The sequence below is a fragment of the Erinaceus europaeus genome, chromosome 3, assembly GCF_950295315.1.
Source record: "Erinaceus europaeus chromosome 3, mEriEur2.1, whole genome shotgun sequence".
Classification (NCBI taxonomy): Eukaryota; Metazoa; Chordata; class Mammalia; order Eulipotyphla; family Erinaceidae; genus Erinaceus; species Erinaceus europaeus.
Window position 1 is genome coordinate 65,550,481 of NC_080164.1, and position 16,964 is coordinate 65,567,444.

At 38.9% G+C, this 16,964-nt stretch overlaps 1 protein-coding gene across 2 annotated transcripts in view; it reads left to right on the forward strand.

The window, feature by feature from the left end:
* ANAPC1 (anaphase promoting complex subunit 1) overlaps window positions 1-16,964 on the forward strand; it is a 105,852-nt gene that overhangs the window by 80,722 nt on the left and 8,166 nt on the right. For both annotated transcript variants that reach the window (XM_060187343.1, XM_007532163.3), the window contains exons 42-44: window positions 6,235-6,302; window positions 7,330-7,468; window positions 10,300-10,386. In XM_060187343.1, coding sequence (XP_060043326.1) covers window positions 6,235-6,302; window positions 7,330-7,468; window positions 10,300-10,386 — 294 coding nt within the window. The remainder of the gene's footprint in view (window positions 1-6,234; window positions 6,303-7,329; window positions 7,469-10,299; window positions 10,387-16,964) is intronic.

The window sequence follows — 16,964 nt, forward strand, 5'->3', positions numbered from 1 at the left end:
TGTTGTCTTGATTTGCATTTCTCTGACAATCAGAGACTTGGAGCATTTTTTCATGTGTTTCTCGGCGTTTTGGATCTCTTCTGTGGTGAATATTCTGTCCATGTCCTCCCCCCATTTTTGGATGGGGTTATTTGTTGTCTTGTTGTTGAGTTTGTCAAGCTCTTTATATATGTTGGTTATTAAACTCTTGTCTGATGTATGGCATGTAAAGATCTTCTCTCATTCTTTGAGGGGTCTCTTGGTTTGGGTAGTGGTTTCTTTTGCTGTACAGAAGCTTTTTAATTTGATGTAGTCCCATAGGTTTATACTTGCCTTAGTCTTCTTTGTAATTGGATTTGTTTCATTGAAGATGTCTTTAAAATGTATGCGGAAAAGAGTTCTGCCAGTATTTTCCTCTAAGTATCTGATACTTTCTGGTCTAACATCCAAGTCCTTGATCCACTTGGAATTTACTTTTGAATTTGGTGAAATACAGTGATTCAGTTTCATTCTTCTGCATGTTTCAACCCATTGTTTCCAACACCATTTGTTGAAGAGACTCTGCTTTCCCCATTTAAAAGTCTGGGCCCCTTTGTCAAAGATTAGATGTCCATAGGTGTGGGGGCTCACTTTTGGGCTCTCAATTCTATTCCACTGGTCAGTGTGTCTATTCATGTTCCAGTACCAAGCAGTTTTGATGACAATGGCCCTAGAATACAATTTGAGATCTGGGAGTGTGATGCCTCCAGTTCTGTTCTTTTTTCTCAAGATTGTTTTGGCAATTCTAGGTCTTTTCTGGTTCCAGATAAACATTTGTAGCATTTTTTCTATTCTCCTAAAAAATGTGCTTGGGATCTTGATGGGGATAGCATTAAATTTGTAGATGGCTCTGGGTAGTATATTCATTTTGATGATGTTAATTCTTCCAGCCCATGAACATGGACTATTTTTCCACTTCTTTGTGTCTTTGTCAGTTTCCTTGAGTAGTGACTCATAATTTTCAGTATACAAGTCTTTCACTTCTTTGGTTAGGTTTATTCCTAGACATTTTATTGTTTTTGTTGCTATAGTAAAAGGAATTGATTTCTGGATTTCAATTTCTTCTAACTTAGTGTTTGCATAGAGGAATGCCACTGACTTTTGAATGTTAATTTTGTAGCCTAACACCTTACTGTATTGCCTGATGATTTCCAAAAGCTTCTTGCTGGATTCCTTAGGTTTTTCTATGTATACTATCATGTCATCTGCAAATAGGGAGAGTTTGACTCCTTCTTTTCCAATCTGTATCCCTTTAATTCCTTGCTCCTGCCTGATTGCTATGGCAAGAACTTCCAACACTATGTTGAATAGTAATGGTGATAGTGGGAAGCCCTGTCTTGTACCTGATCTGAGTGGGAATGCTTCTAGTTTTTCACCATTGAGTATGATGTTGGCTGTAGGTTTGCTATATATAGACTCCACTATCTTCAGGAATTTTCCATCTATTCCCATTTTTTTATAGTGTTTTGATCATAAAGGGATGTTGTATTTTGTCAAAGGCTGTTTTTCATCAGTTGACATGACCATGTGGTTTTTGGTCTTGTTTTTGTTGATGTGGTGGATCACATTGATTGATTTACGTATATTAAACCAACCTTGCATACCTGGGATAAACCCCACTTGGTCATGATGAACAATCTTTTTAATATACTGCTGTATCCGGTTGGCTAGAATTTTGTTCAGTATTTTCGCATCTATGTTCATCAGAGATATTGGTCTGTAGTTTTCTTTTTTGGTTGTGTCCCTGTCTGCTTTTGGTATCAGAGTGATGTTGGCTTCCTAGAAGCTGGCAGGGAGTATTCCAGTGTCTTCAATCTTCTGGAAGACTTTAAAATGTAGAGGTATTAGTTCTTCTTTGAAGGTTTGTAGAATTCATTTGTACAACTGTCTGGTCCGGGACTTTTATTTTGGGGAAGATTTTTGATAACTGTTTCAGTTTCATTAGCTGTGATGGGCCTGTTCATGTTATCTACTTCCTCTTTACTTAGTTTTGGAAGTTGGTAGGTATCTAGGAAATTGTCCATTTCTTTCAGGTTCTCTAGCTTGGTAGAAGCCTTGCATGATAGGTTGAATTTCTGTGGTGCCTGTTGTGATATCTCCTCTTTCATTCAGTATCCTATTTATTTGGGTCTTTTCCCTTTTTTGTTTTGTGAGTCTGCCTAAAGATTTGTCGATTTTATTCACTCTTTTGAAGAACCAACATTTACTTTCATTGATCTTTTGTATGGTTTTCTTATTTTCATTGTTATTTATTTCTGCCCTAATTTTAGTGATTTCTGTCCTTCTGGTTGCTTTAGGGTTCTTTTGTTCTTCTTCTAGGTTTTTAAGATGTGCATTCAGGCTGCTTATTTGTGCTTTTTCTTGTTTCCTAATGTGTGCTTGTATAGCTGTGAACTTCCCTCTCAGTACTGTCTTAGCTGTGTCCCTAATATTTTGATATCTTGTGTCTTCATTTTCATTGAACTCTCAATACATTTTGATTTCTTCCTTTATTTCCTCTTTGACCCAGAAGTTGTTAAGAAGTGTATTGTTGAGCTTCCACATTTGGGGACTATTACTAGTGTTTTGTTGATTGTTAAGTGTTAGTTTAATTCCACTGTGGTCTGAGAAGATGCTTGGGATGATTTCAATGCTCTTGAATTTGCTGATGCTATCTTTGTGACCTAACATTATGGTCTATCCTTGAGAATGACCCATGTGGATTTGAGTAAGATGTGTATTCCAGTTTCTTGGGATGAATGACTCTGAAAATGTCCAGTAGTTCTAGTTTATCTATCTCTTCATTTAGCTCCCTTATGTCTTTATTGATTTTTTTGCCTGGATGATCTGTCAAGTTGAGAGAGTGGGGTGTTGAAGTCCCCTACTATGACTGTGTTGCTGTTAATATATTGCTGTAGCTCTTTCAGTAGACGTTTGATGTATTTAGATGGCTTCTCATTGGGTGCATAGATGTTAATAATTGTTAAGTCCTCTTGATTGACTGATCCTCTGAGCATTAAGTAGTCTCCATTCCTATCTTTTTTAATCTTATCTGTTTTAAAGTCTATTGTGTCAGATATGAGAATAGCTGTTCCTGCCCTTTTTTGTGGGCCATTGGCTTGTATGATAGTTTTCCATCCTTTCACTTTAAGTCTGTGTTTGTCTTGTTGAGTTAGGTGTGTTTCCTGTAGACAGCATATTGTTGGGTTGTATTTTCTGATCCATCTTCCTACTCTGTGTCTTTTAATAGGTGAACTCAGGCCATTGACATTTATTGATATCAAAGATTGAAGATATTTTAACGCCATTCTTGTAGAGTTTTATGGTGTTCTGGCCTATTTATGGTGGTCTGACTGTTTATAGAAGACTTTTCAGAACTTCTTTCAGGGCAGGCTTGGTGATAGTTGATTCCTTCAACTGTTGCTTGTCTGAGAAGGTTTTGATGCCTCCATCTAGTCTGAATGGCAGTCTAGCAGGATATAGTATTCTTGGTTGAAAGCCTTTCTCATTCAGTACTTGATAGATATCTTGCCATTCTCTTCTGGCCTGTAATATTTGTGTGGAAAAGTCTGCTGCTAATCTTATGGGTTTTCCTCTGTAGATGACTCTTTGTTTTTCTCTTGCAGCCTCCAGGATCCTTTCTTTATCCTTATTCCTTTACATTCTAAGTATGATGTGTCTTGGTGTCTTTAATTGTGGGTTATTTCTGTTTGGGACCCTCTGGGCTTCTTGAATCTTTATGTCTTCGATGTTGTCTAGACTAGAGAAGTTTTCAGCTATTATGGCCTGAAGAATGCTTTCTTCCTCTCCTTCTCTTTCTTACTCTGGTAAGCCAATAATGTGTATATTATTTCCTTTGAAGTCATCCCATAGGTCTCAGTTGTTGTTTTCAGCGTCTCTTAATCTCTCTTTGAGATTTCTTACTTCTTTTTTAGTTGTCTCTAATTTGTCCTCGATCTTGCTGATTCTGTCTTAAGCCTCATTGATTCTATTCTCTCTGCCCTCTACTGTTTTCTGGAGTTCATCTATTTTGTTACCCTGTTCTGATACTGTTTTAGCTTGTTCAGCTAGTTGTGTTCTTAGCTCAGCTATTTCAGCTCTCTAATAACCTTGAGATAATTAGTGTTTTCTTCCATAGTCTCATTTGTTGTTCCTGTATTTCTGATTACAGTTCTTTCAAACTCTTTACTCCTGTATTATTTCCTTAGCTAGTGTTTGGGTGTTGTACTCGTTATTTTGTTCTTCACCCTTTGGGGGACTTTTAGCTGGACTCTTGTCCTGGTTTGTTTCTCCATTATTTCTTCTTGTTGGTTTAACCATTTTATATATTATGTTATGAGTTCCCTCTCTCAGTACTTTTCAGATTACTGATCACTATTGCCTGGATTGACTTGTGTCTAAGTAAGGTAATTAAAGGGTTCACAGTGGTGGAAGTTAACAGTTGTTTCAATAGTATTTTTATCCCTGAGTTGGGGCTCAGTGGTTTAAAAGCCTCTTTTTTTTTTTTTCTTCCTTGTAGGCTATGGGAGCCTGAGTGCTTTTAAACTACAAGTAGGCTTCTTAGCTTAATCACTGACTTCTGATCAAGAGATAAAGCAGGGTGTGGCAGAGATACTCCAGTGGTTATGCAAAGATACTTTCACAGCCCCACCGCCATGCCACTGAGGTATAGGTCTTCTGAGTTTCCTGGCTAGATCTCTGTCCCCTGGTGTCCCTCCTTGTCGCTGCTCCAGACTCTGAGGGCAGTAGCAATGGAGACTCAGAGTTGCACTTGGTGAGTCTCCAGGGAGTCTTCTCCTCCCCTTAGCTGTCCCCTTGTTGGTGGAGCAGACTGGAGGTGGTGTCTCAACTGACAAACTGCTGGACTGTTACCAGCCACTTAATCTCTCCCTAAGCTCCTCTCTGTCACCAGCCACATGTGTTTGCACTCACCGATGACCTGGTGGGTTCCTGTAGTCGTTCCAGTCCTGTCTCATTTGGGTCCCAGGTGGTCTCCTTTGGTATTCCTAGTTGATCTGGGAGAGGAGAGGAGAGGAGAGGAGAGAAAGAGATCTGCTGCTGCTCGAAGCCCCGCCTCCGGAAGTCTAGTAGGGAGATATTTCTTTTCTTTTTTTTTTTTTTTATTGTTGTTGTTGTTGGATAGGACAGAGAGAAATGGAGAGAGGAGGGGAAGACAGAGAGGGGGAGAGAAAGACAGACACCTGCAGACCTGCTTCACCGCCTGTGAAGCGACTCCCCTGCAGGTGGGGAGCCGGGTTCGAACCGGGGTTTGAACCGGGATCCTTATGCCGGTCCTTGTGCTTTGCGTCACCTGCGCTTAACTCGCTGCGCTACAGCCCGACTCCCAGGGAGATATTTCTAAGGCACAAAGCCAGAAAAAGCAGTGCGGTAAAGGTAATTAGGTAAAATCTTGTCTTCTTTTTAGTGTTCTGTAGGAAAAGTAGCTTCAGAAGGACTAGTCCTGAGGAATAGAAGATTTTGGATATTACTAATAAGGTAGATAGCCTCATAACATGCTTCATACACATTTTTTAAAAGACACTTATTTACACAGAGAGAGGGAAAGGAGAAGAAGAGAATCACTCTGGCACATGTAATGTGGGGATTGAACCCTGGACCTCAAACTTGAAGAGTCCAGTGCTTTATCCACTGCCACCTACCAACCACTCACATACATTTTTCTGGAAATGGAGTATATTCATGTCTTGTTGTCTCTTTCCAGCCTAGTTATTTGTATTCCCTCTGAGAAGTACGGACTTTTTTTTTTTTTTTTTTTGGTCAAGCTGTTTTCAAGTTTCTGATTAATTTGGTGTATTGCACCAAAGTAAAAGACTCGGGTCAGGGGAGGGTCCAGATCCTGATGGCAGAGGAGGACCTAGTGGGGGTTGAATTGTTATGTGGAAAACTGGGAAATGTTCTGCATGTATTTTACTGTATTCATTGTATTTTACTGTCAGCTGTAAACAGTTACTTCCCCAATAAAGAAGTAAAAAAATTTCTGATTAATAGACGTTACAAGATTGTAAATGAGATTGTATACAAGGTATAGTTCCACAGCACACCAACACCAAAGTTCTGTCCCCCTATCCACCCAGTGATAACCACTGTAGTCTTTCTTTCCTCCTTTCTCTCTCTCTCTATTTTTCTCTCTCCCTCTTTATTCCTCTCTTTTTCTTTCCCTCTTTAAACCACTATTTTCTTAGCTTTGAGTTGACTGTTTTACATTTATCTTGGCAGATTAAAGTTAAAGGTCCACGATACTGGGAACTTCTTATTGATCTAAGCAAGGGGACACAACACCTGAAGTAAGTATATTGAATTTTTCAGATGTATCTGTGAGGTGAATAGAAGTATAAGAGAAGGAATAAAGTATAGATTCTTATCTAGCACAATCCCTATCATCCTTTGATCTCACTTAGGGTATTATGTATGCATGTGGTTTATGTCTGTGAAGAAAAGTTTGTGTTCAAAAATGAACATGAGGGAGTTGGGCGGTAGTGCAGCAGGTTAATAAGCACAGGTGGTGCAAAGTGCAAGGACCGGTGGAAGGAACTCGGTTTGAGCCCCCGGCTCCCCACCTGCAGGGGAGTCACTTCACAGGTGTTGAAGCAGGTCTGCAGGTGTCTGTCTTTCTCTCCCTCATCTGTCTTCACCTCCTGTCTCCATTTCTCTCTGCCCTACCCAACAGCGACGACATCAACAGCAATAATAACTACAACAATAAAATAAGGGCAACAAAAAGGAAATAAATAAATATTTTTTTTAAAAATGAACATTTTACTCATCAAGATGACTCCTTAGTAAAGTATTTGTCTTCCATTTGTGAGTCCCTAGGCTTGCCCTCCACCTGGTATCACATTAGAAAACAACTAGGAGGATGGGGGTAGATAGCATAATGGTTACACAAAGAGACTCATGCCTGAGGCTCCGAAGTCCCAGGTTCAGTTCCCCACACCACCATAAGCCAGAGCTGAGCAGTGCTCTGGTAAAAAAAAAACACACACACACAAAACAAAACAAAACAAACAAACAAACGAAAACTAGAGGCTTACAAAAACTAGAGGCTTACAACATGCCGAGGCTGAATCAGGAGGAACTGGAAAACATGAATAGGCCTATCACAATTAAAGAAGTTGAGAATCATCAAAAAAACCTCTCCAACAACAAAATGTCCCAGCTTAGATGGTTTACAAATGCATTTTACTCAGTTAATGCTAAGTTTATTCACTAAAGTGGCATAAGTTGGGGCAGTGATGTAATGAGAAATGGTAAAGATTTCATTTCCTGTGAGCAGTAATGCCTTATGTTAATTTCGTTCTTGTCTTCTTTCAGGTCAATCCTTTCCAAGGATGGGGTGTTATATGTTAAACTCAGAGCAGGCCAGCTCTCCTATAAGGAAGACCCAATGGGATGGCAAAGTTTGTTGGCCCAGACTGTTGCCAACAGGAACTCTGAAGCTCGGGCTTTCAAGGTAGTATTGGCTGCTAAAAACTGGTAGATTCATTTTGAGACCCACTAACCCAGCAAAGCATATACTTCTGTGATAATATTTAGGATGTTGGTCCCCACTCATTGCTGCACACTGCAGAGACTGCTGGCCTTGTTCTTTTGTCCCTTTCATCTGGCAGCCATAGATGGGCCACCTGCCAGGACTAAAGATGATTTATATATGATTGCAGGAACAGTCAGTATTGCTTAATAGCATCTGAAATATTTGGATTAATAATTTTACTTGCTAGTGCTGAAATTTGTCAAAATTTACTTAATTTATGGCAAAAAATAAAAAAATATTTTCACAGGCAAGCTCTTACCAGTACCATTTTAAATTACCATTTGTTGCTTTTATCTTGGTAAGGACAAGACGATGACAGATTTAGTCTTATTTTATTAGCTTGCTTTTTTTATTGTAATAGTACTTGATTCCTAGTACAGTTGTTTTTAGAATGAATAGTTAAGAAGGGTGTGTAAAACATTCTCATTCCCATTGACTATATATTCACATTTTACAGCTCAAATTTCCAACAATGTTAAAAAAAAAGACAAAAACCTACCATTAAAATATCTACATTTAGCTTCAGTTTTCAGGAATCTCTTGAGAAACTGTTCCTGCTGAAGATTCACTGTCAAGCAACCTAATGAATCCTTAGATAAAAAATGGGTTGGGAGTCGGGCGGTAGAGCAGCGGGTTAAACACAGGTGGCGCAAAGCGCAAGGACCAGTGGAAGGATCCAGGTTATAGCCCCCAGTTCCCCACCTGCAGGGGAGTCGATTCACAGGCGGTGAAGCAGGTTTGCAGGTGTCTATCTTTCTGTCCCCCTCTCTGTCTTCCCCTCCTCTCTCCATTTCTCTCTGTCCAATCCAGTAATGGCATCAACATCAACAATAACAATAAATAAAACAACAAGGACAAACAACAAAAGGGAATGAATAAATAAATATAAAAAATAATAAAAAAAAATTAAAAATAAAATATCATTAAAAGAAATGGGTCATGGGCCAGGGGGAGAGCATAATGGTAATGTTAAAGCTCTGAGGTTCCAGGATTAGTCGCCAGCCCCACTATAAGCCAGAGTCTGATCTTCGTATTTCTCTTATTGGATATATAAAATATATTTTAAAATGGGTCAGATGACACTGAGCAGATAGCATAATGGTTGTACAAAAGGCTTATGCCTGAGGCTCCAAGATCCCAGGTTCTGTCCCCAGCACTGGCATAAACAAGAGCTGAGCCGTGCTGTGGTTGAGGGTGGGGGGGGGGGGGAGCTTGACGGATGAACTGAGCACAGCCAAAGGACCAAGTTAGCACTGTTTTTCCAACTTAGGAGACATTTTGGATATGGAAGTCTTATGATTCAGTCATAAGTAACTGACCTAAGATTAAGTGAATTAAATTAAAGTGAAGTAGGTCCTAGAGTTTAAATACATATAATCGATACTAGTGAATTTTGTTTGGTAGTATTTGTTCAGTTTATAAAATAATTTTCAAAGATTTTTTTTTTTGGACAAAATTTTAATTAAATTAATACCGTTGCTTCATTTACAGATGAGTGTTCATTTCACAGACCATCATCCAATTTTTAAGGAAAATAGAGAAGCTTAGACATGAGTTTGAATGGGACAAGTCAAATTTAAGAGGCATCTCAATTTCCTCCCTGTTGGGAATTGAGAAGTAAAATAAAAACCTCAGTGGACAGTGGTAACCCCATCATAATCCGTTTTCAAACTTGTACTTTGCATAATGCTTTTTACTTCATTTTTAAAAATTGTACTTACCTTTTTAAATGCACAGAGATGCATTTAGTACACTCTTACTATTATGCAGCCGTCAACATCATTCATTTACAGAACACTTTTCATCTTGGAAAATGAAAATTCAGGGCCGGGTGTTGGCCCACCTGGTTGAGCACACACATTATCATGCACAAGGGCCTGGTCCCTATTTGGAAGTAGAAAGCTGTAGGAGTGGGGGTGCCAGGTGGTGGCTTACCTGGTTGAGCGCACATGTTATAATGCACCAAGACCCAGGTTCGAGCAAGTGGTGAAGCAGTGCTGCAGGTGTCTCTCTGTCACTCTCCCTCACTATTTCCCCTTTCCCTCTTGATTTCTGGCTGTCTCTGTCCAATAAATAAATAAAGATAATTTATAAAATTAAATAAAAAAAGAAAAAGCTGTAGGAGTGGTGAAATAGAACTTCAGGTGTCTTCTTTTTGCTCCTTTGTTATCCCCCCATCTCAGTTTCTCTATCTCTACTCAAAGAAAAACTAAAAGAAAAAAAACAAACAGAAACTCCATGTTCATTTGCCCAAACTCCCGTTGTTGTTGCTCTCCAGCCCCTCCCTCTCACTCTTCTTCATCCTGAATTCTCAAGTTCTGACTGTTCTGTGTACTTTAGATAAATGGGATCATATGTTGATAGTACTAGTCTTTCTGTGACTAGTTTTTTTGAATGATGTGTTTTCTTTCTTTTTCAGAAATTATTCAGGTTTCTAGTTTGCTTTCCAGTTAGCCAAAGAAGGAAGGGGAAGGTATATTTTGGGTGATTTGTGTATAAGATCTGGTTATGAATAGCCTTCTTTTTTCTATGAATAAACTTTTTGACAAGTTAGTAGCATGTTTTGTGCAGACAACTTCTTACTACAACAGGCTGTTGAAGCTCTAGCATGCTTCAAAGACAGGTTAAATTTCTGTGAGAATATTGTGTGAAAAAAGTGATTTCTTAAACATTGGCAGCATTGCAATTTGAGCTGTAAGAAAAATAATCTTTGGCATCTCTCTTATATTTGCTGTTGTTCTGTCTTGTAGCCGGAAACAATTTCAGCATTTACTTCTGACCCAGCACTTCTGTCATTTGCTGAGTATTTCTGCAAACCAACTGTGAACATGGGTCAGGTATGTATGTATCATGTGATCTGTTTAACTCCAAGATTAGGACTTGATATTATTTCTGTCAGTGGGCATCAACAACACCAAAAAAACTCTGTAATATCCATATCTATTTTTGAAATTGATGACATAGCTCAATCACATTAAATACGTTTTACTCGGTACATACAGATTTTCCATAGTCTAAAAATTAAACTCTATAACTTCTTACCTGGTTCAAAGAAACAAAAATTCAGTTTTGATTGGTGATGTTTTTTTTAAAATTTCTTTAAATTTCTTAGGGGGATTAATGTTTTACATTCGACAGTAAATACAATAGTTTGTACAATAGTCTGTACATGCATAACATTTCTCAGTTTTCCACATAACAATACAACCCCCTTTAGGTCCTCTGTCATCCTCTTTGGATCTGTACTCTCCCCCCACACACACCCCAGAGTCTTTTACTTTGGTGCAATACACCAACTCCAGTTTAGGTTCTACTTGTGTTTTCTCTTCTGATCTTGTTTTTCAACTTCTGCCTGAGAGTGAGATCATCCCATATTCATCCTTCTGTTTCTGACTTATTTCACTTAACATGATTTCTTCAAGCTCCATCTATATGGGCTGAAACCGGTGAAGTCACCATTTTTTTTTTTAATTATTTTTTTTTAGATTTTTTTTCTTTATTGGGGAATTAATGTTTTACATTCAACAGTAAATACAATAGTTTGTACATGCATAACCTTCCTCAGTTTCCCATATAACAATACAACCCCCACTAGGTCCTCTATCATCCTTCATGGACCTGTATTCTCCTCACCCACCCACCCCAGAGTCTTTTACTTTGGTGCGATATGCCAATTCCATTTCAGGTTCTACTTGTGTTTTTTTTTTTTTTTCTGATCTTTATTTTCAACTTCTGCCTGAGAGTGAGATCATCCCATATTCATCCTTCTGTTTCTGACTTATTTCACTTAACATGAATTTTTCAAGGTCCATCCAAGATTGGCTGAAAACAGTGAAGTCACCATTTTTTACAGCTGAGTAGTATTCCATTGTGTATATACCACAACTTGCTTAGCCACTCATCTGTTGTTGGACACCTGGGTTGCTTCCAGGTTTTGGCTATTACAAATTGTGCTGCCAAGAACATGTGTGTACACAGATCTTTTTGGATGGATATGTTGGGTTCCTTAGGATATATCTCCAGGAGAGGAATTGCAGGGTCATAGGGTAGGTCCATTTCTAGCCTTCTGAGAGTTCTCCAGACTGTTCTCCACAGAGGTTGGACCAATTGACATTCCCACCAGCAGTGTAGGAGGGTTCCTTTGACCCCACACCCTCTCCAGCATTTGCTGCTGTTACCTTTTCTGATGTATGACATTCTCATCAGAGTGAAGTGGTATCTCATTGTTGTCTTGATTTGCATTTCTCTGACAATCAGAGACTTGGAGCATTTTTTCATGTGTTTCTCGGCGTTTTGGATCTCTTCTGTGGTGAATATTCTGTCCATGTCCTCCCCCCATTTTTGGATGGGGTTATTTGTTGTCTTGTTGTTGAGTTTGTCAAGCTCTTTATATATGTTGGTTATTAAACTCTTGTCTGATGTATGGCATGTAAAGATCTTCTCTCATTCTTTGAGGGGTCTCTTGGTTTGGGTAGTGGTTTCTTTTGCTGTACAGAAGCTTTTTAATTTGATGTAGTCCCATAGGTTTATACTTGCCTTAGTCTTCTTTGTAATTGGATTTGTTTCATTGAAGATGTCTTTAAAATGTATGCGGAAAAGAGTTCTGCCAGTATTTTCCTCTAAGTATCTGATACTTTCTGGTCTAACATCCAAGTCCTTGATCCACTTGGAATTTACTTTTGAATTTGGTGAAATACAGTGATTCAGTTTCATTCTTCTGCATGTTTCAACCCATTGTTTCCAACACCATTTGTTGAAGAGACTCTGCTTTCCCCATTTAAAAGTCTGGGCCCCTTTGTCAAAGATTAGATGTCCATAGGTGTGGGGGCTCACTTTTGGGCTCTCAATTCTATTCCACTGGTCAGTGTGTCTATTCATGTTCCAGTACCAAGCAGTTTTGATGACAATGGCCCTATAATACAGTTTGAAATCTAGGAGTGTGATGCCTCCAGTTCTGTTCTTTTTTCTCAAGATTGTTTTTGGCAATTCTAGGTCTTTTCTGGTTCCAGATAAACATTTGTAGCATTTTTTTCTATTCTCCTGAAAAATGTGGTTGGGATCTTGATGGGGATAGCATTAAATTTGTAGATGGCTCTGGGTAGTATATTCATTTTGATGATGTTAATTCTTCCAGCCCATGAACATGGAATATCTTTCCACTTATTTGTGTCTTTTTCAATTTCTTTGAGCAGTATTAATATTAAGTATTAGTAGCTGAGTAGTATTCCATTGTGTATATATACCACAACTTGCTAAGACAGTCATCTGTTGTTGGGCACTTGGGTTGCTCCCAGGTTTTGGCTATTACAAATTGTGATGCCAAGAACATAGGTATACACAGATCTTTTTGGATGGGTATGTTAGATTCCTTAGGATATATCCAGGAGAGGAGAGGAATTGCAGGATCATAGGATAGATCCATTTCTAGCCTTCTGAGAGTTCTCCAGACTGTTCTCCACAGAGGCTGGACCAATTTACATTCCCACCAGCAGTGCAGGAGGGTTCCTTTGACCCCACAACCTCTTCAGCATTTGTTGCTGCCACCTTTTCTGATGTATGACATTTTCACGGGAGTGAAGTGGTTGTTGTCTTTATTTGCATTTCTCTGTCAATCAAAGACTTGGTGCATTTTTTCATGTGTTTCTCAGCCTTTTGGATCTCTTCTGTTGTGAGTATTCTGTCCAAGTTCTCTCCCCATTTTTGGATGGGGTTATTTGTTTTCCTGTTAAATTTGGTAAGCTCTTTATATATTTTGGTTATTAGCCTCTTGTCTGATGTATGGCATGTAAAGATTATCTCCCATTCTGTGAGGGGTCTCTCTGTTTGGGTATTGGTTTCTTTTGCTGTGCAGAAGCTTTTTAATTTGATGTAGTCCCATAAGTTTATGCTTGCCTTAGTCTTCTTTGTAATTGGATTCATTTCATTGAAGATGTCTTTATAATGTATGCAGAAAAGAGTTCTGCCAGTATTTTCCTCAAAGTATCTGATAGTTTCTGGTCTAATATCCAAGTCCTTGATCCACTTGGAATTTACTTTTGTATTTGGTGAAATATAGTGGTTCACTTTCATTTTTCTGCATGTTTCAACCCATTTTATCCAACACCATTTGGTGAAGAGACTCTGCTTTCCCCATTTAATAGTCTGAGCCCCTTTGTCAAAGATTAGATGTCCATAGGTGTGGGGGCTCACTTCTGGGCTCTCAATTCTATTCCACTGGTCAGTGTGTCTATTCATGTTCCAGTACCAAGCAGTTTTGATGACAATGGCCCTAGAATACAATTTGAGATCTGGGAGTGTGATGCCTCCAGTTCTGGTTTTTTTTCTCAAGATTGTTTTGGCAATTCTAGGTCTTTTCTGGTTCCAGATAAACATTTTGTAGCATTTGTTCTATTCTCCTAAAAAATGTGGTTGGGATCTTGATGAGTATAGCATTAAGTTTGTAGATGGCTCTGGGTAGTATATTCATTTTGATGATGTTAATTCTTCCAGCCCATGAACATGGACTATCTTTCCACTTCTTTGTGTCTTTGTCAGTTTCCTTGAGTAGTGACTCATAATTTTCAGTATATAAGTCTTTCACTTCTTTGGTTAGGTTTATTCCTAGATATTTTATTGTTTTTGTTGCTATAGTAAAAGGAATTGATTTCTGGATTTCAATTTCTTCTAGTTTAGTGTTTGCATAGATGAATGCCACTGACTTTTGAATGTTAATTTTGTAGCCTGACACCTTACTGTATTGCCTGATGATATCCAAAAGCTTCTTGCTGGATTCTTTAGGTTTTTCTATGTATACTATCATGTCATCTGCAAATAGGGAGAGTTTGACTTCTCTTCCAATCTGTATGCTTTCAATTCCTTGCTCCTGCCAGATTGCTAATCTGTGGAAAAATCTGCTGCTAGTCTTATGGGTTTTCCTCTATAGGTGACTCTTTGTTTTTCTCTTGCAGCCTTCAGGATCCTTTCTTTATCCTTATTCCTATCCATTCTAAATATGATGTGTCTTTAAGTCTGAGTTAATTCTGTTTGGGACCCTCTGGGCTTCTTGAATCTTTATGTCTTCGATGTTGTCTAGACTAGAGAAGTTTTCAGCTATTATGGCCTGAAGAATGCTTTCTTCCTCTCCCTCTCTTTCTTCCTCTGGTAAGCTGATAATGCATATATTGTTTCTTTTGAAGTCATCCCATAGGTCTTTGTTGTTGTTTTCAGTATCTCTTAATCTCTTTTTGAGGTCTCTTACTTCTTTTTTAGTTGTCTCTAATTTGTCCTCGATCTTGCTGATTCTGTCTTCAGCTTCATTGATTCTATTCTCTCTGCCCTCTACTGTTTTCTGGAGTTCATCTATTTTGTTACCCTGTTCTGATACTGTTTTAGCTTGTTCAGCTAGTTGTGTTCTTAGCTCAGCAATTTCAGCTTTCAGCTCTCTAATAACCTTGAGATAATTAGTGTTTTCTTCCAGAGTCTCATTTGTTGTTTCTGTATTTCTTTTTTTTTTAACATTTACTTCTTTTTCTTTTTTTTATTTTTTATATTTTTTAAATTTATTTTTTAATTTTTTTATTTAAGAAAGGATTAATTAACAAAACCATAGGGTAGGAGGGGTACAACTCCACACAATTCCCACCACCCAATCTCCATATCCCACCCCCTCCCCTGATAGCTTTCCCATTCTCTATCCCTCTGGGAGCATGGACCCAGGGTCATTGTGGGTTGCAGAAGGTAGAAGGTCTGGCTTCTGTAATTGCTTCCCCGCTGAACATGGGCGTTGACTGGTCGGTCCGTACTCCCAGTCTGCCTCTCTCTTTCCCTAGTAGGGTGTGTCTCTGGGGAAGCCGAGCTCCAGGACACATTGGTGGGGTCTTCAATCCAGGGAAGCCTGGCCAGCATCCTGGTGGCATCTGGAACCTGGTGATTGAAAAGAGAGTTAACATACGAAGCCAAACAAATTGTTGAGCAGTCATGGACCCAAAGCTTGGAATAGTGGAGAGGAAGTGTTAGGGAGGTACTCACTGCAAACTCTAGTGTACATCTGCTTTCAGGTATATATTTTGCAGTAGTTTATGGATATTTGTGAACATAAGCTCTCTCTCACAGAAACTGGTGTATATCTAGGCTATGGGACTTTGTTAGAAAGTGAACTACCTGAGATGAAATTAGAGTGTACTATAAAAGGAAAGGTCTCACCTGAGTAATGAAGCTGAAGGGTTGTCATTCCACACGTGAAGTCTCTGGACACAGTCTGAGGTGAAGCATGTTGAGGTGGCAATCGTTGCGTTGGTTAGGTTGTGATCGGCAGATGCAATATTATTTGGTATGTTCCTGTATTTCTGATTACAATTCTTTCAAACTCTTTACCCACTCCTGTGATTATTTTCTTAGCTAGTGTTTGGATGTTGACTCCCTCACATTTTTACTTTGAGGGTTAAGTAAAATAACCATTCCTCCTTTTTCATTGACTATTGTTTGTTAGACACACTACTTAGTATTTTATTTAGTTTTCTCAGTTATGTGTGTGGGCATGTATGTGCTGCCAGGGAGTGGACCCAAGAACATCCATAAGATGCAGCTCAGCGACTTCTCTGGCACAGTCTTCTTCCCTTTCCTTTCCTTTCCTTTCCTTTCCTTTCCTTTCCTTTCCTTTCCTTTTCTCTTTTGTTTTCTTTTATTTCCTTTCCTTTGCTTTTCTTCTCTTCTCTTTTCTCCTCCCTTTCTTTCCTACTTTCTCTCTTTCAATAGAGGGAGAGGAGATATACTGTTTGCACTGTCTACCATCAAAGAAGTTCAGCTCCCCCTATAATGCCCCCCCCCCCCAGCCTCATGCTGTCATTAATGCTCTCATATCATGTGAGAACTCAAACCCATGACCTCATATAATCAGCCATATGCTCTACTGGGTGAACTATCACCTGGCCCCAAATTCTCCACTTATTCCTACTATAAGTATACATGTCTTAACCAGTCTGTGTTTACAGATGAGGAAATTGCCACTCAGTGATATTGGGTCCAAGGAGTCGTGTTTGCACATTTTATGCCACAGGTCTCTGATAAAAACAGGTGCCTGACTTTGAGCTGAGCTGATCTGGGCTGTGCTGCCTCCTTCAATTGTTCTCCTCACTGTTTCTATTGCATCTTTCTCTACCCTGTTCTTAACAGTCTAAGCCAAGGTTTTTCTTTGGAATGTCATATCTGTTTGTTTCCTCAAGCTTGATCTTTTGCTCTTTTCTATAGCACTTAAATCTTGAACTTTCCCTTAGAAATTAAATTTGGTTGTCTTTTATTATTACTATTTAAAGCTGCATGTTTTATGACTTACAAAGACTTATCTACTTATGAGAAAGAGAAGAAGAGAGAACCAGAGTATCACTGTGGCACATGCAATACTGGGAATCCAACTTGGGACCTCATGCTAGTGAGCCCA